Below are 19069 nucleotides of genomic sequence, written 5' to 3'. Positions count from 1 at the left end.
GGCTGCCCCTCACCATCAATTCCCAATGGCTGATGGTGGCAGCAGTGACGGCATTATCTCCTCGTGCCTCCAAAGGGGCTGAGATGAGATAAACAGGTTTCCTTCTTTTAGTTCAAATCTATAAATGTCATTATACACAAGTGACCGGGAGCCACAGGAGGGAATTATTTGGGGATATCAAGGATTTTAGCCACGTTAAAAAACCATAGAGAACACAGAAATTGCTCGCACCAGTCAGCAAACTGATACTTGGAAGATGTGAGAGAATTAGAGAAAACAATCCTTACGCAAGTACCAGCACTACAACCAAGACCTGGAATACTTATAATGAGCCATCAGGCAAACACTGAGCAGCTCTTGGTCGCCAGGCTCCTTTGGGGGCTCCGTCTCTGACAACTTCTACACAGGTTGTCACCCTCGGTACCTTCTCCAGACCCTAGGATTCTGGTTTTTCAACCAATCTTATTTTAGGCTCCTGATCTTTGGAGCCCTGGACCATCTCTACCGCTCCAACGCAATCCTTTCAATAGTTTATTAATGATGCTCTTTTCCCCTGATTCTCGTTTCATAAGGACATGAATAGAGAGATGACAAGAAAACGCACAGAAACAAATGAATTAAGTGCCCATTCCCCAAATTAACACACTCAAAGAAAAACCTGGCAGCTGGCTGCATGAATGCTGCCCGAATACTCACCTCAATGGGGATGTGAACTCAGAGAATGAAGCCCACCCAGTCTCTTTAGCTGGCATCGGTTCTTCTGTGTTCCAAACATCAGACCCCACTGAATCAAGGCTGGCGCCATGTGCCGTCTCCATGGGCACATCAAAGTTGGCTGACCAGTTAGGTGCTATGAGAAGAGGCAACACCAACATCAGTAACTGAGAACAGTGGAAGCAGTTCCTGACCCCTACGTCAATAACCTGGTAAGTATCTAGGATCCCCAAGTCCAACCAGGCCATTTGAGGGCACAGAGCCCTGGATACGGGGGTGTAGGGCTGAAGACTAGATCCCAGCTCTGGCCCTGAAAGAACAATCCCCTGTCCCCCATCTTCTGTGTGATAGGTATGCTGCCTTTAAGGATGACATAAAGATTCCCAAGAAATCCTCCGTGCCATGTAAGTGCAGACTATGTCAGAACAGTTATTAGTAAGTTATTTAAAAGTAGACAACTGTCCAAGAGGTACAGCAGACGGCATCAAGAAAAGCGGGCAGGATGTGCCCAGCACAGACTTTGCAAGTTCAGTAAGGACAGAGCGAAAACAACTCACGTTCATTCAGATCTACTTCCATCTTGTCCTCTGGGTTGGCATTGCTGGAGTCAAATAAATCGTGTTTTGCTCCGTCTTCCTCCTCAGAGTCTGTACTTTCTTCGCTGTCTGTGCTCCCTGAACTGAAAGGGGAAAAGTTACATGCTTGTTATTTGCTCGATCCAGAACACTTTCCAACAGAGCCCACTCCAAGGCAGGCAATCATAAAAAGAAAGACCTCCCAGCAGCACAAACCTACAAGCGATGACGCTGGTAACAGTAAAGGGCAAAGAGAACACAGCGGGGCCTCAATGAACTGCACCTCGGTCTCAGAAAACAAACGAGGGAACACGCGTCCTTCTTCACCAAACTGGGGGAAGGGAACCCTACGCTATTGGACAAGGACTCTTTATTGGCTGTCTTGGCTCAACTCTTCTCCTACGTCACTGCCAATGGCGTGCAGTAAGGAACACCACAAAAGTAAATGCCTAAAAAAACCCCAAAACAAAACAAAACCTAGGTGTCAATAAAAAAGCTTTTATAAAAAGGCTGAATGCTGGGCCAGGTTCAAGATCAGAGAAGTAACATATTACTCAGTATTATTCCTGACAAAAATGTGCACACAACTCCTACCAGAGCTGCTTCTGGTCATGACGGCAGTGTTGTGGGAAAGAAGGCAGTCCCTGGAGGTTTAATGACCATACAAAGGACAAATTTAAACTATCTCATTTGGGAGAGTGAGAGTTTTGTGTGGCCTACGACTGAGTTCAGGGAGCTCATTTACACTAGACCATAAATCACGAGAGAAAAGTTTCTGCCATCTACATCATGACATTCCTGGAAGTTGGCACTCCATTTGGACGATGGAAACAGGACTTGAAAGGGAGCCTGGCCCCTAAATTCAGACAGTGGAACCTAGGGCTGCCAGCTGCGGGCAAGCCTCCCTGTATGATTAGCACTCCTCCCCCCTCACCGCGCCCTCATGCGCCACTCTTCCCCAAGGATGTCAGTTCCTAAAGACCAGGAAAGACCTTCCTTTCCCTCAGCCAGGGTCCAGGCCTGAGCGAAGCCAACTGGGCCAAAAGGGGGCTGGCCGGCTCCCTGCCCATTCCCTTCCTTCCTGCTTGTCCTGCTCTCTGGGGGAGAGTAGGTATTCACCGTCTCCATGTGGCTCAAGGTAGGAACTCACCAGCAAAACCAGAGATCTGTGAAGCATCTCTATAAGGCCCTGGAATCCTGAGTTGTGACCCACCCTCTAGAAGCCAGGGCAGATCCCCTAGCTTCTCATGCACTGGCACAGGGCTAGTTTTGTGGAAATCCAGGATTAGGGATGACTCCACAGTCGCTAACTGCTATTAAGCAGTAAGAGGCAGGATAACAGAGCAGATCTTACAGGTGTAACCTTCCAGGTGTAGTCACAGCCCATAGCCTCAAGTTTTCCCAAATGGAAAACAGGGCTGGTTATGAAAATCACCAGAGTAACAGATGGATGGGCAGGCTCTCCGGGGCGTGGCATGCGCCAACAGGTTCTTTGCTTTCGTCAGCATGGCTGTTACCTAGAGACGAGACTGCTTCCTGATGCGCAAACAAGGCTGGCAATGGGGGAGGCCCACAGCAGGCTCCAACTCTCACCTCGATCGTCGCTGGGATTCCGGAGTGAAGGCGATGTGCTTCTCTTCCCAGATATCTTCCTCATCAGAACCACCATCATCAAACTGCTGTATCCTTTCTTTACAGCACGCTTCAAACAAGGCAATATTTCCCTAAACAGAAACAGGAGAAATATGAAGGAGGAGAAGAGAACCTGTATGAGATTACAACGTCAGCTGCTCCTCTCCCCAAGTTCTAAGGCAGTGCAATGTGCATCTTGGCTGGGCATAGTCCGGTTTGGGGCTGCATAAAGGGTCATTCAGAGAAGCACTCAGTGATGTTCAGCATTCGATCTCTTTTTGAAATGGTGTTTCTTTTCCCATTTCCTTCTCAATAACTAAGCATAGCACATACACAAAAGAAATGTAAAGATCTGACATTACCTTCCCCGGAAGTCAGAGCAGAAGGTTTCCCTGAACAGACTGGACTCAAAACTAGCATACAAGTAGCATGGACCATCTCCTCTTCCACTCTCACTTTCATCTAGTAAGATCATAATTTCATTCCCAAGAGTGAGCAACTCAGAGGCCTCCCGTGCCCCCCACCCTGAGCCTGAACAAGCCACAAATGGACAACGTCGACGGCCATAGGGGCTGGAATGAGAGCAAGCACCGCCAGAACACACCAGCCAATCAACTCATGCTCTCTTCTCAAAAGAAACACCCAACCAGGGAGTTGGGATAGCCTAGATGATAAAAACAACGGCCTGTTGTTCTTCAATCATGAAGATAATACAATTCTCATCACTGATCAGTCAGGCATTAGCTCCAAGGTGCGTGACCTTGAGTGCTGATTCACCTTGACTATCTATCTATTTACCCACACCCTCTCACCCAATGCTCCTTGGAACCAATGGCATGCATTAAAGATGGTTGGCTTAAGGGTGTAATCTGGGCACCGAGTGTTTCTGTTGGTGCTAACTAGTTCATGTGGGAATGAAATTACTGCCCTTGACCTGGCCAGTCCTCTGCTCTGCACCTCAGGCCCTAGCCGGGGAGGCTCCCACAGTCCAGGTGGCTCTCAGTGAAGCACAAACACAGCACAAACACTCTGTGGGGCAGCCCCATCCAGGATGCTTTCACAAGAATCATTACAATCAGGTAGAGATGAGAAGCCTAGCCACAGAATGGAAGCAAAATTTTACTTCCCAATTTCCCTCCCCTCACCATCTCTCATCACGTCTTACAGGAAATTTTCTACTCACACTTTCATTTGTATTGAGGGTAAAGTTGATGTCTGACACCCGATCAAAAGAAACACTGCAAACAAAATACAGGTTTATGCATTTGAGTCCCCATGAATAAGGAGTCATCTTAACTCCACAATATACACACAGTACTGTTAAAATTCCCATATTCCAGAAGCACAGAATCACATCACACTGTCACACGGCCCCTGTTCTCAACTATGACATGGCAAAATGTCAGTCTAAGCCTGCCTGGTGATGGTGAGAGGGGGAGGGAAGAGTCTCGAGCACATTCAGGGACAGGTTAGCTTCTCTCCTAAGCTAACTAACCGCTGCTCTCTCTTACTGTCTGGCACACAGTAACAAGCTGGAAAAGAAGGTACAATTTTAAAATCCAAGTTCCCAGGCTGACTGTGGATCTGTACCCTGACACACACGTACAGACAAACACACCCACCCGTGGCGTGGATAAGCAAAGCTGTAGAAGGGTGAGAAAGTCAAACTCCTTAATTACAACTTCCTAACCAAAATGGGGCCCAATGTCTTGACAACTCTTACCAGGATTCCTTAAAAGTTATCTCAATGTATACAAGTGGAAAACCTGGGCTTTAGCAACTAAGTAGTTCAGTGAGACGCCATGCACTTTAAAGGCAGAGTCTGGGGGCCCTGAGGAACGGTGTGATAGCGCAAGGCAATGCCTTCCCCACCTGCACCTAGCACAGCTCATACAAACCCTTTCCTGGGGAGTGGGATTGGCTATTTGTGGATTTTGTCCAGGTGTGAAGGGGACAGTGGCTGAGCTACCCTTCCCCATCTCCATGGGCTAACTGAAACCACCCCCTCCACTGGCCCCCTCATGCCATCAGAACCACAGGACACTACATACATGGTTTTCCTTTTCTGTTGAACCCTCTGAACATTGCACTCAGGGAGTTAAATCTGTGGGTGTGGCCTGACACTTTCTTTTCCATTACATTTCCCTTCTACCCCACATCCTCCTGGTACAGAGGACACCCCCACTTCTCAAGGGCCACGCAAACAGAGACACCCTCTGGTGGGTTCTGTCATGCCAGCAGGGCTTTGTATGTAAGTCAGCGTGTGGGCTATCAAAGACTAGCCTGAGTCCCAAAGGGCTCCCCAGCTCCCCTGAAGGACTAGGGCAGCTCTGAGAGTGGGGGCTGGGATCAGAAGAGGAGGAACACAATAGCAACCTTAGAGATCTATGCACACACTACATGTGTGTATATTCTATTTACTAAGAAGTGACATCCACAGAAGGTTTACAAAGGGCTTTTACACACATTATCTCATTTGATCCTTATATCAACCCTGGGAAGTAACACCATAGACCCTTTCCCTTCATTTTATAGGAGGAAACTGAGGCTGAGTGGGGGAGTGCCTTGTCCAGGGTCACTCTGCTAGTCAGCATCAGAAAATGGATTCTAATCCAAGTCTCCCGCCTTAAAGAAACATTCGGCCCCTCCATGCTTGAACTCTGTGCACACAGCCACCACCTGCCAAGATGGTGAGGTAGTGTCTGGTGCATGGCTCACAGAGGGCGGCCGCAGGTCCTTTCATGTTCTGGGTCAGATCAGGGGGATTCTTGGTATAGAGAATTCCAGGGAAAGAAACGTGCTCTCCCAAGGCAGCTAAGTCTGGGGCACTTCTGAGGGGCTGGTGACTTGCCCAGGTGTCGAACCCAGACCTTGTGACTTCCGTTTGATGCCTGCTCTCACTGCATGGCCTCCCATGGCGATGCTACCCTCGCTGCTCCCTGGGGAGCCATGTGGCCGAGCCACCCAACACCAGGGAAACCCAGGAATAGCAGGGGCACAGAGACAAACAAGGACCTAGGGGAGTATACTCACTTGCCAATGTCATCTTGATCTGCAAACTTCTCATCATTGAAGCCAAACTGGTCAATAAAATTGGACGTCATTTGTTGCATCTGATAATCAGAAAAGGCCTGGCAACCCCAGGACCAACGACAGTGACATAATGATTCTAAGAATAATCTAAATACTATTTGCCCATTTGTGCTCCAGAAACATTCACTAAGTTCAACACAGGGTTGAACTGGGTCTGTAGTTACTGAAAGCTTTCTTTCTTCATTTTAAAGAAACGACTTTTTCAGACATATTTGCAAAAGGTAGGCTTTGGAATCTGTCCTATTAATGCGTAAATGAGAGAAGACCCCAACCCACTTTCCAAGAACATTCCCCACATTACTTCTACAATAAAGCCTAAGTCATGAGATTCCAACTTTACTGACAGATTCACTTCTGCGATCTGGGGTATAATCAGGCTGCATCGGGCAACTTTCTTACATGTCACTCTAGACACTTCCCAGACACCCTACTATCCCTACAACTAGGGATGGAACACCAAAGGTGACAATCCTTCCAGGTTTACCCTTTTGAGAAAAGGATTATGGAGCGCACAGCAGCCAGGAATGCACAGTCCCCATTCCAGCCACCTCTGAGAGTGCAATGTTGGTGAGTGCGCCTAGATTTTGGCTAAGTCTCATGCACGGACCTGAGATGGATATGTGAATGCCTTGGGGGCAGCCTCAGACCCTCCTGGAGCCCAGGGGCTTTGGAGAATCCGTGGCCAGGGCTCAGACCACTACTTAAATTGGCTCAGAAAGACAAAGTGGCAGAAAGTTTGAGGGAAAGGGGACAAGAAGGTAGTCTCTCAAAGACTAAGGAGATTAGGGGCTTCATTCTTCTCCACTGAAAGAGCCACAAAGAACACAGTGGAGCTAAGGTCCCTCGGGTCAAGGGTGGATTTCTCCACTCATCTTCTCTGGGTCTCAGGCAAATCATCTCCGCCAACCCACGCCCATTTGTACAAAAGAGAACTCTAGAAGGTGCTTAATGAAGGTTTGGCGATCAAGTGCATCATTGGCAATGGGACTGGGAAGATGGAGATCCACCCCCCAACAACGTACCTCAGGTGCATTAAATGGTGGGGGAAATGGCACTAGACCTCCATCAGCGCTTTCCATGCTAACCAGACAAGAAGCTACTACCTGGGGGGCCCCCTCCACCCTGGCTCCTACCTTCCCCCTCCTCACTGAGCTGGTTCCACCCACCCTTCCCCACCCATCTTTCTGTATGGTGGCGGGGGGGAGGGGGGAAGAGTTAAATGCACTGACTACTCTATGTAGAGACAAGGATTTGTGAGTGTCTGTTCAATGAGACTTTTCATGGGAGAGAATGGGCTGAAACTAGATCAACAAAGCATGACTCTTAGGGTCTCCTTCTATTAGCAGAGCTAACAGAGAAGCTTGCATGTATAACATTCAGATGGACATTCTTAGCCCTGTGGTTATCTATTCTTAGAAAGACAGAATGAGCCAGAGACAGTCGAAATAGCAGATATTGTGAGCATTCCTTTTAAGGGTAATTCACAATATGGCACCGGGTTTCTCTTACTCTCCGTGAACTTGAACTGACCATTCCCTATTTCTCCCTTTCCCATTTCCTTGGGGTTTCAATGCAGTCTAATTTCCCGTGCCCTCTCCCACAGGCATGCAGTAGTGATCGGCACATCTTACAGACAAAGGGCTGGAGATGCCAGGGTTGGGATTATGGGCATCTAGGCTCTGGGGCTGGGAGGGCTAGTTGGCTACTGAAGGGATTTGGCACAGGAAGCCTCTCTGTCACCCTATTTTCTGACTGACAAGGGCAGCTAATAATCCCTAATGAGAATGAAAACATTCTCAGTCTAGTTGACAGCTACTGGTAGGTTGACTAAAAGCCCCTATGGGGCTATACTACGGAAAAAAAATTTGATTTGAGATAAATGTGTTTTATGATTTAAAAATGACAAACTACCCTCTTTGTACCTTTAGATATGATACCTTCTACAAACCAAATTTAATACTTGCTGCCTCCTAGAATCATATAAGCAAAAACAAGTTCATTTTTTTTAATCCATGAATTTTAAGTCTGTGGACTTTGAGAAATCCTTTATCGGTTTGTTTGGGTTAGGAGAAGGCTTTTCCAACCCAAAGGAAGGAAAAAGTATTTCCAATCCTTCTGCATACCTTTGGAGGGTACATGGCTCAGTCTAGGGCTGGAAAACCAGTGCTGCTCTCAAAGACTTACTATTTGTAAAGAGCTTACTGACAAAAATAACATGAAAAAACCTTAAGATACTGGTACAAACTATTCTACAGAAAGATGGATAGGAATATGAGAGTTTGGCAAGTGAAATTCAAAGTCTAGAACACATGAAAAAACATGTTTCTGTAACTTACAGTAGCTAAAATGATTCTTTTTAGTGGGAGAAGTGCCCTGCATGGCCAATCAGCAGTCACCACAGTGACACACACACCTCCTAAGAGCTCCCAGCCCAGCCCTGCTGGATGAGACAAGCTCTGATAGCCTGTCAAGCTAGGCTGGGCAGCACTAAAGCTCGTGGTCCCCCAAGCCAAAAAGCAAGGTGCTCCTGGAGCTCTTAGGAGTCCACAACGAGCTAGAGCTTCATTCACAGAGCAGTGAGTTGCCGGGCCCCAAGGGCCAGTGCCACACATGGAAAAGGGACTCAGTCTGAAGCCTGGCAACTGGACCATAGGGTGTCACCCACTGTTGGGCCCTGCTAGAGAAAAGAGCTGAACTTAAACAGTCTCTGGGAAAACCTGGCAACCTCCCTGGTCAGAATAACATAGATGCCCAGGTTGGGGGTAAGCTGCCACAGCAACTAGTGAGGCAGAAGGAAAATTACAATGATGGACATAAAGTTTAAGTGAAACCCATCAAAATGTTAACAAAGGAAGCCATTTGGGGTCTTGGGATAAAAGAAGGCTACATAGCATGGGATTGGGAGTTCTGTAAATTCTGTCTCTGTGTCTTCTCTAGGTATAAATGTGCAAGAGAAAAGGAACCCTCCTGCCACATGGGAGGGATCTTCGAGGATGTTTCCTTCCCATCCCATGGCCCCTCTGCTCATAGGGGCTCTGGAGCTTCTGTTACTCATTCTTTACACCTGGAGGCCTACGTTTTATTAAGGGCAGCACTGGCCCTAGCTGGGACTGAGATTCAACATGAATGCTGGGGGGTTAACTCCCTTCCAAGACACTGGCTGGCTGGCCCAAAAGCTCCCCTTGACCTGCATGTTCTTTTTATAGAAGGAAGGTCTTTATTTTTATGGACTAGGGCAAAGTGGCTCTGTTTACTTAAGCTACTGAGGTGAAAAAAGATAGTGAGAAATTTCAATTATGTTTCTTCCTGAAATTAGTTTTATAAGAAGCCTCAGGTATCTTTATTATTCAAATTAGGAAGCATTATTAGGACACTTCAGTTAATTTGTTAATAACATTGTCTAACAATATTATTTGGAGCTGATATTTTTAAAATGTGCCCTGGAAATATAATCAAAACAAACATATTCCCTTCAGATACTACCTTGGGTCCCCCTAAAAACTTGGCATGAAATAGCATTATAAAATAGAAATATTTGCATTTATACTTAAGCATAACAAATTTATAATATTATGAAGACAGTTCTTAAAAAGTTAACCTGACTTGCCATCCAAAAAATCCCAAAGCAAAAACTATACACATAACTCACTTGCTGTAAAGAAGAGTCCTGCGAGAAACCCGTTTCTTTAAAGTCAATTTCATCATCACTGGATGAATGAATATGGCAGGTTGTAACCTATGTGTAAAAATGGACATAACTATTTAATGCCGGCAGTGAAATTTTCATTATGAAACAGGAACATTCGTTTTTCTATTAAAACACATACAAGAAAATGCACATACAGATTAAATCAAATCAGGGACTGATGATAGTTGTAGCAACATTTAAAAAAAAACCTCTTATCACCCAGTCAACCCAATTATTCTCAGGAGCAGATTCTGCACCATGGATTTCTTCGGTTGCCCTGTGCTATGGACCACCCGGGTTCATTCTACTCTTTATCACCATCATCACCATCACCACCACCACCACCACCACCACCATCACCATCAATAAGCAGACCGGAAAAAACAGAATCGTTCTAACTCAGGTTATCTGGATTTGCTACTAACAGCAGCTTTGTTAGGGAAGTAGGTTAGAATAGTTAAAATAAAATGATTAAGAATGAATTGAGTTTATGTCAAACCACCAATCTCCATCTCTCAGCTAGGGAAGCCTGACTCAGAGCACTAAGAAGGACAGAGCAATGGCCTCGAGCCAGGTATGCATGTTGCCCTGGTGTTAAAAATCCACTAAGGGCACAACTAGAGATCTGGAATGCAACTAGTTACAACTCCTGGTGCATCTCTCAATCCCAGAAAGCACAGCAAAGTCTCTTAAGATTGAGTGCAAATGTGCCCAGGCCAGGAGGAGCCCTGGGCTCAAGGTCAGAGGTCCTCTGCAGCCAGCATGCACAACAGCCTCACTGGAAGCTGCGTGCTCCACCTGTGCCATGGGGTATGGCCGGGGGGGGGGGGGGGGGGATAGTGAGCTGGTCCAGTCTGCCCTGGGCCTAGATCCCATTTCTCTCAGGCACAGTGTCTGCTGTCACACAGCACGTGGAACTTTCTCGCTTGGGTCAGATCCCAGACCCCAAGAGTGTGACCAATCATCATAATGACTAATTAATATGCACTACAATTATATTGTATTATGTGCCTGATTTGGAAAAAAAAAACCCAAAAAACAAAACGAAAACTCACCCTGACCTCATGAAGAATCAACCTGCAGAAAGGGCTCAAACTCCTTTTTCCTTCTTAATAAACTGGGGAGGGAGGCTGCGTAGAGCCCAGTAAGGAAGGACGCAGGCCCCCAGGCTGGACTGGCCACTCGCCTGTGACCGTCAGATGCCGCTGCTGGGGCGTATGTGACGCACAAGCTGGGCCCATGCTCGAGCCCCTGAATGTCCTCTAGGAAGAGCCTCCCCAATGCCTTATTAACGAAGGCGTGTGTCTGTCTTTCCAGGAACTGTTCCCTCAAATGAAGCCAAAACCCTTTCTCTTTTTATTTGCTCCTCACCTTAACTTTCCAAATAAAAACCTGTCACTAACTCAATGAAAATCCTAAGCAAGTCATCCATATGAACCTCAAATCTAGGTCAAATCTGGGGTTCTGGATACTCACTGTGGGCACCCATAACTGGAATCGCCCCCTCAGTCCTCTCTGCTGTTTACACCATTGCTACCACAAGGCCTAAGCTAACAGGCCACAGTAATTCCCCTTTCCATATCCCATTTGCTTCCTCCAGAGGAAGGGCACGGGGAAGCTTACCACCTCACCAACAACTGAATGTGGAAAAGCCAGGAGTGTCAGCATGTCAATAAAAGACAACTAAAACCAGCTTTCCTAGTGACAAGGGCCTGGGGGTGGCCAAATACCATAATGAAAAGGGGGTCTTGAATGAATATGAAGTGAGCCGGCCCATCTAGGCTCTCTCTGCCCAAACATGGTGGTCTCAGGGGCAGGCATGCCCACAGGGGCTTTAAGGGCCAGGCAATTGGGACCCACTTTATCTAAACGATTCTACAGTAACTGGTTATTCAAAAGCAGACAAACTCTGCAGGACAGCTAAAGTATTGTCATTTTAAGTGGAAAATCTAAGCTTCACTGACTTTATATTACATAATTTTTGCATGTTTAGTTTTACTTGAAATCTTTTATGTTTCAGATACTGAAATTAATTTATATTGTCACAAAACATATGCTGGAAGAAAGACATCCTGCCCCTTCCCCCACCCAAAAACGAGACAGGAGGGCAATTGGACTCTGATGGAGAAATGAGCTGATACAAGCTACTCTTGAAAGTTATGGAACCAATGGCTCCTTAAAAAGGAAGAGAAGCCCAGACCTGGGGTGACAGCTCCAGACCCAAGAAAATCACGAAACAAAAGTGGATGGAGTTTTGCTCCTTCAACTGGGGATATTTGTAGATAAAGGCTCCATTCACTTAAACTCTTAATTTCACTCAATCAACTGAGTCTTTATTGAGCACCTACTATGCGCCCAGCACGTGTCAGGTCAGTCTAACCCTAAATGCTTATAAAGTTTGGGTACGACTGGGCCATAGAGAAGGAGCCCCTCCCAGCTGGGAAAGAGTACCCCTCTGTCCATCCCTCGTGGGGGAAGTGGTTAGCTGGGTCACTGACCATGGACTGAAACCTCACTGTGTGTGTATACATAATTATTGCACGGGCACAATCATACTACAGGATTACCTTGTAGTAAAGAAAAGCTTTTTTGGAATTCCACTAGAGTTGCAAAAAACCCCTCAAGTACAGAGATGAGCACAAAACCACGAGCAATCCCCTCTGACAAGTTCTTTTCCACTCTGCTTCCACAGAACTGAAATTCAGCTTCCTAACAGAACCTCCGCTTTCTGCAGCCCGGGGGCAACGGCCCAAATGTTTCTGGAAGCCTGCCACTGGAGAGGAGTCTTCCCCTGCTGCCCGAGGGCCACCTTCCCTGCCTTCCGCAGCAGAATACACGGAAGGGGGTCTTCCTCGTCCTCGACAACTGCGGGTCACCATCAGAGGGGAGGATTCAATCCCTGGCCGCAACACAGGAAGGCTTGCAGGGATTCCTGGGGAGAGGAGCTGCTGCGTTTGCTTTCGGATAGGCTCTCTGGCTACCGGGGCACTACCCACTCCCCCATGTCCTAGCTCCTGCTTCTAACCCACCATGAGAGAGCCAGTGCCAGGGCAGCCTTCGGGGAGGGCTCACAGAGGGGGTTCCACACTGGGCTTGGAATTGGGGAGGCTGAGGAACAGCACAGACCTCAACTGAGGAGGCAGAGTCAGAGAAGACAGCTTGGAAACTTCTCATCTGGATTTCATGTCATGGTTGACTGAATTCAGGGTGGCAAGTGGTGATCATGCCCCCTTCTCTGGGCATCCAGGCTCATTTGTTTTACCCACTGTAAGCTGGCATATGCTCTCAGGGAAATTACTTTCATTAAAATCACATAAAGTGAATCCCATGATGGGGTAAAAAGGCGTATCAAAGACCAACGTAAAGGATTACATCTTTTAAAAAACCAGGCACCCTTCATAACCAAAGCTAACAGAGTTGCCTACGTAGGGGGTTCCATGATTTTTTTAGTAGCCTAAAATTGGGGCACCCCCAACTCATCCTGCCTCTGAGGGAGCCATATTTTGGAGACAACTCAAGGGAACTTGGGGATGTGGCAGTTTTCCCCAAGAGAAGCCAACGGAGCAGGCTTGAGTTAAGAGAGTGCTCTGGAAAGCCCAGGTCTGGCCTGCCTCCCCCTTGGCTCTGGTTTGGGGCCAGGAAGATGGCCCACAGGAATCACTGTGAGGATGTCTCAGGGACGGAAATCCCAAGTCACAAAGAGCTGACAAGATGACAAACCTCAGAGGGTGGAAACAGAAGTGATGCCCCACCCTTGATCAGTCAGAGGGCTGTGAGCATCTTAGAAGCAAAAAGGGATGGCTACTTGAAACAGAGAAGAGCTTGTGCTTTCTTCCTTCCCTTTGAACCAATCCATCATTGGTTAAAAAATCCCTGCAGGCCCCTACAAGTGCTACAAAGCCTGGGGCCCAGAAACAGAAAGAGCTGAGTTCAAATGTGGCCTCAGACACTGACCAGATGTGGGACCCTGGGCAAGTCACTCCACCGCTGTTTGCCTCAGTTTTGCACCTACTTGTAGGGTTGCTGTGAGGATCAACTGAGATGACATTTGTAAAGAGCTTAGCCTGGCTCCAAGCACAGAGTAGGTGCCGTATGAACGCATGGCGCCTCCACAAGGCTGCCGCTTGCACCTCATCCAACGTACCAGGTCTACCGTGTTCCGTTTGTTCGTCTCCCCTAATGAGCTGGTACAGAAGGTCTCCCACCGTTCTCTGACGTCATCTGGAAGCTCTGGGAAATGGAGAGAGGAAAGAAGCCGCATCAGCGGGCAGCCCTACTGTGTGCGCACCCACAGGCTTCTGAAAAGCAAATTCTCATCCAGGGTCACGCCCTCAGGCTCTGGGCCTCTGGCTATTTCCAGGGGACCCCAAGGCCGGAGGGAGGAGGGTAGGTGCACATGCAGAGCTCCTGCTCCTGCCCCAGTCCCTGCTCTCCCTGCTTCACTAAGGATACCAAGACTCTGACAGCAGGAACACAAGTGGTTATAAGGCCGCTAGGAGGTGCCACGGAGCCCGGAATCAGGAAGGCCGAGCTCAAATCTCATCTCAGACCGCTGTGGGACCCAGGGCAACTAGCTTAACCTCTGCCTGCCTCTGTAAAATGGGTATTCTGACGGCACCTCCCTCCCAGGGTTGTAGTGAAGATCCGCTCGGCAGGTGCTTGCCCCTCCCCACCCTCCCTGAATCTGAGAGCAGGAGGGTCTCTGCAGTCCATCAGCAAAGGCCTCCCCCACTCGAGCCAGCCGCTGACTCAAAGACCTCCACAGTGGGCGAGCCCATCACCTTTCATGGATGCCCACTGCACATTTGGAGAGCCCCACTCCCATCCCCCTGGATGAAAGCTGCTCCTGGTCTCCCCTCGTGGGCCCACAACACGGGTCTAGTCCTCTCAGAGACCTTCCACAGAGACTCTCAGAAATGCTAATGACAGGCTGGCCAGCCGCCTGGCAGGTGTAGCACCGAGCTCTCCACAAGACAGACTGCTTGTCCATCTGGAGAAAGCCCAGCTCTGGCCACGGTGATCAGAGTGATTTCTGAGGGAACTCAAAACAAGTCACCTCCACTTATAGTAGGAGAAAGCAAGTGGAAGGACCCTGACAGAGGCCTGAATGCTAACTAAAGACGACAGATCCCACCAGCCAAGCTAGGGACCTGGACATTCGTATGGGAGTGATCCTAGAGCTGAAACAAAGTTCATCAACCTACATGAGTCACATAGCCCTTGGGAATCCTGGGGAGACCGAAGCCTGCCTCAGAATAATGTGTACATGGGATCACAAAGGACTCTGAGAAGAGTAAAAAAGCTGTTGGCTTTTGTAAGGGGCTAAGAATCCCTGCCCTAGCTCAAGCTGCCTAAAATCACACCCGTGATCATCTTACATGGCCATCACTTGTGGAGAAATCCCATGGCAGAATCCCTGGGACACATTCACCAAAGTAGCCAAAATCAGAAACTGCTTTTTAAAAATAAAAATGGAAACTGTGAAGAAAAGCATCACAGAATTTTTTCTAGCATCTCAGAATAACCCAAAATAGTCATGTCATTTGATAGAATGAATATAAAATCAACTTCACAAAGATCTACTAAGAACCCTTTCCAAGTCCAAACAGGGCCCCGAGAGAGACTCACCTTTAATCAGCTGCTGCACGAGCGTACTGTTCGGTCCCTTGTCCGTGCTGTGCACGATACAGTTTGCGATCCTCGTTAAGTGGCCCATGTAACCATGGCGTCTTCCTCCTTCGGCCCTGAAAGAAAGAGGACGATGAGTCTGATGTCTGTTGAAACGAAGCGGGGAAATGGGGCTACATCAGTAAATGATAAAGTTTTTGGAGGGAGCACCCTTGGTAAATGGGTCTGTAGGCAAAAATCTGTTGTCAACAAACTGCAGGATTAGGAAGCTGCAGAAGAAGGCGGCGTGGGACAAGAGGAGGGGAAGTGCCACAGACACAGGGCACGGATTAGTGGGCAGCAGAGTAAGGAGGCCCTTCATCAAGCTGAGTCAATCTTCCATGTGTCAGAAATTAAACCTCTTTACTTAGGGTTTCTACGATGAGAAGGTCCTCATGCTCAGTCACACTTTGCTCTGGGTTAAGCTACTGACTGAAATTCAACCAGACCAGAGAAAAACCTCTAAGCAGGCACAAGGTCAGCTAAAGGCAGCTTCAGAGCATACCTCTACCTTCAAAATGGCCGCCCAGGGAGTTTGGAGAATATTTTTCCACAGCTAAGTAAGGAAAAATCTTGTTTTCTAGTAAAGCCAATTCGAGTATCAAGGAACGAACAGCGAGGATAAATATGTGAGTGCCAAGGTCAGAAGGCCCCCAAAGCCTTTCCCCTAATCCCAGGGACTGTTGGGGACAGAAGAGTTGCTGTCCTGGCACACCTAACTTCTGGTCAACTTTACATCTAAAAGTCACCCCACATGAACCCAGGTCCACCAGACCGGCTGGCTTTCCACATGGAAGCCCAAGGTGAACCTGTTCCCCCTCCCTTTCTCACCCGATTCTCCCAGGTGGCAGAGACCCGAGTCCATCTTTGTCTATCCTCAATGCCTCGCATTCAGATCCGCAAGTATGAGGCGGCCATCCACAGCCTTCAGGCCCAGTTTCAGATACTGAGAGCTTTCTGGAGCTTAGGACCTACCGCTTAATTCAGCTCACAAATCCAAACATATTTCCAAGACAGAAAATTGTGATTACTCACTGTTTTTTCTCATTCATTTCCCAGGCTTCAAGTATTCGTTCCACTAATTGGCACTTAAGAAACAGCTGTGTTTTTTTAAAGAAAGAAAAAAAAATCCAGTTAACATTGGAATGTTTTTCCATACAACAACACTGCTTGTGAATGAAGCTGTTTTAGCCACAGAATACTACGTATAATTTAAACATCCAACAGAAGAGAGAATACGCCCTTCAAGCAAAACAAGTCCCCAGGCCACAACAGACACATGGTCAAATATAGGGCTTCTCATTTCAGCCAGTCAGACTGATCTGGAAATTCAAAGAGAAAAGACTTGCTTCTGATTCAAGGTTGAGGTCAGCTAGAAAAATCAAGCCAAGGAAGAGACTGACCGAAACACACACTTTTTTTCAGAGCAGGAATGCTAAGAATACCCAAGCCAATGAGGGCTAAGGAGAAACCCACTTACTGCAGGCAGGTGAGGCAGATTTGGGGAAAAAATTGCCCAATGTGGGAACTTGGCCCCCAGCCCCCCGACCTAGCACTGGAAGGGACCCTGAACAGATGTGTTAGCTGAGGCCCAGGGCAGTGAAGGAATCTGCCCGAAGAAAGGGAGGCTCCAAGCCCTGAAACTGCCCACTGCGCTCCCCAATGTCTGTTCCCTTATTAAAATCCCCACAAAAAGATGCTGGGAAGAGAGGGGTCTTACGTGTCTCAGTAAAAGATTGTCACCAGTGGAATCCTGATCAGTAACAGTGCTGTTTTCTGAGCTTTCCAAAGGACTTGCAAGAATCAAGGCAATACAGATTTCTACTTGAGTATGTAAGAAGTTATTCCATGTATATTTGAAGAACATATCCTGCCAAAAAAAAAAAAAAAAGAGCTTTACTTTTAAAACTCTTAGTTGACTATGTAAATAATGAATTTAAAACACAATTCAATCAGCAGCCATGGTATGTCTACAAAGTGAGAATGGAGGGTCTCAGCATAAATCACACTTCAATGAACGATCAGCCTGGACGACAGATAGAAAAGGTCTGTCCACTCTATGGCTCCATGAGTATTTTCACATCAGCTCGGAGGAAGAGCATGAAGCATCTGGCGATGGTAAGCTCCCGACGGAAGGGGTTTCAATGAGAGGTGCACACGGGCACACATGCACACAACACACAGCACGCCACTGCAGCGGCCAGTCCTCCTGAGCAGGGTGATCATTCCCCACAGAGCTCCCGGTCTGCAAATCTTACAGCATCAGCCAAAGGCATGTGACAAAGGAACACAGGGGACGCCTTGCCTGCTCACAGACAGCCTGAGAGCCATGCTCTGGGGGAGGCGGACTGACCAAAAAAATAAAGCCTCAGTCAAATTCTGACATTCCAATTAGGGACTGAAAACAATCCTACCAAAAGGACCGCCATCAGCCTGAATTTAATGATGCTGCAAAACCGTATCTTTCTTCTGCGAGCTGAGCAGCCAGAGTTCTGTGGGCTATGGCTACTTTCTAGACAAGACTAATTAGAATGAGAGAAGAAACCAAATCAGAGAGCGAAGGTGAGGATGGCTCTCACTGACGCCCCCAACAGGGGAGATGGAGAGAAACTTACTTCTTACCCTTTCACGGGTAAGACAGAATCCATGACACAACCCTGCTTTAGGGATGCTTTTGTTTTTGCCAATGTGCTTTTTAAAATGAGATCATACAAACTCTTTCTTTCCAATACGCCTTTTATAATATTAGATCATCTGAAAGAAGCCACGACATTTCTCAAGGTCTTCTGAGTCAAGTAACCAAAAGAGATAATGGACAATTCCCGTGTGAATTTCCCTGGCCTAAGCATATCAATCAACCAACCAGCTAAAGGCAAAGAGGCAATAGCCCTTGCCCTCAAGGAGCTTGCATTCTACCAAGGGAGTCGACACGTATACATACAAGTACACATATGTACGCACACAAGTACATACAAACTGAATCCAAGAGATCTGGGGAGGGCTATTCACTACTAGCAGGGGAGGGAAGGAGGAATGATGGAACAGCAATTTAGATTTGAAGATCTTTCCCACCCATTAATAGGCCATGTGGTCACGACCTGCTTACGTCACAGGAAGCCTAAGTCACACGTGGTGGGAGCAGCTTGTTGAGAGGAAAAGGAAATCATGTCACAGGAAATGCTGAGAGCGCAATTAGGACAGTTAGAGCAGACGTGCTAAGGTGGCTGTGAGGGAGTTTTGGGGAAGGCCCCAGCGGGGGGGATGGTTTTGGGACAGAGTGGTTCTCTGCTGCGGTACGGTGTATCGGATTCTTTGCGGCTGTGATGGACTGGGCGCATTGGTTATGGGATCTGGTCCTCTGGTGTCTGAATAAATGGCTTACTCCTGCCTTCTAGCTGGAGAGTCTCTCACACTTTGCGATACAGAACCACAGAGGCATGCTGACAGTTATCTACACTGTGGTTGTTGCTGTGCTGATACAATGGCCTCATGCTAGAGATGGCACTTGGGCTACACTTTAAAGGAAATTAGGGATAAGAAGACATGGAGCAGGCATCCCAGGCACGGGACCGGCCAGTGCAAAGGACAGCTCCGGGTAAAACACACCCAGAAGGCACCTCTGGCCTGACCATTGGGTGTGCGAAGCAGAGGAGTGTGAGGCAGAAGACGCTCGATGCCGGTTCAGATCTGAGATTCAGAA

At 47.6% G+C, this 19069-nt stretch overlaps 1 protein-coding gene across 4 annotated transcripts in view; it reads right to left on the bottom strand.

The window, feature by feature from the left end:
* Positions 1-19069, bottom strand: part of PPP6R3 (protein phosphatase 6 regulatory subunit 3) — a 103944-nt gene that overhangs the window by 10940 nt on the left and 73935 nt on the right. For 2 of the 4 annotated variants that reach the window (XM_036762652.1, XM_036762650.1), the window contains 10 exons: positions 17090-17239; positions 16405-16469; positions 15331-15446; positions 13847-13932; positions 9664-9750; positions 5955-6052; positions 4105-4159; positions 2883-3013; positions 1272-1393; positions 697-850 (listed from right to left, as the gene is read on the bottom strand). In XM_036762652.1, the coding sequence (XP_036618547.1) occupies positions 697-850; positions 1272-1393; positions 2883-3013; positions 4105-4159; positions 5955-6052; positions 9664-9750; positions 13847-13932; positions 15331-15446; positions 16405-16469; positions 17090-17239 (1064 nt within the window). The remainder of the gene's footprint in view (positions 1-696; positions 851-1271; positions 1394-2882; positions 3014-4104; positions 4160-5954; positions 6053-9663; positions 9751-13846; positions 13933-15330; positions 15447-16404; positions 16470-17089; positions 17240-19069) is intronic. The other 2 variants (XM_036762651.1, XM_036762653.1) reach the window with 1 other exon arrangement.

Source organism: Trichosurus vulpecula, chromosome 6 (genome assembly GCF_011100635.1).
Source record: "Trichosurus vulpecula isolate mTriVul1 chromosome 6, mTriVul1.pri, whole genome shotgun sequence".
Lineage (NCBI taxonomy): Eukaryota > Metazoa > Chordata > Mammalia > Diprotodontia > Phalangeridae > Trichosurus > Trichosurus vulpecula.
This window is presented reverse-complemented; position numbering and strand designations above follow the sequence as displayed.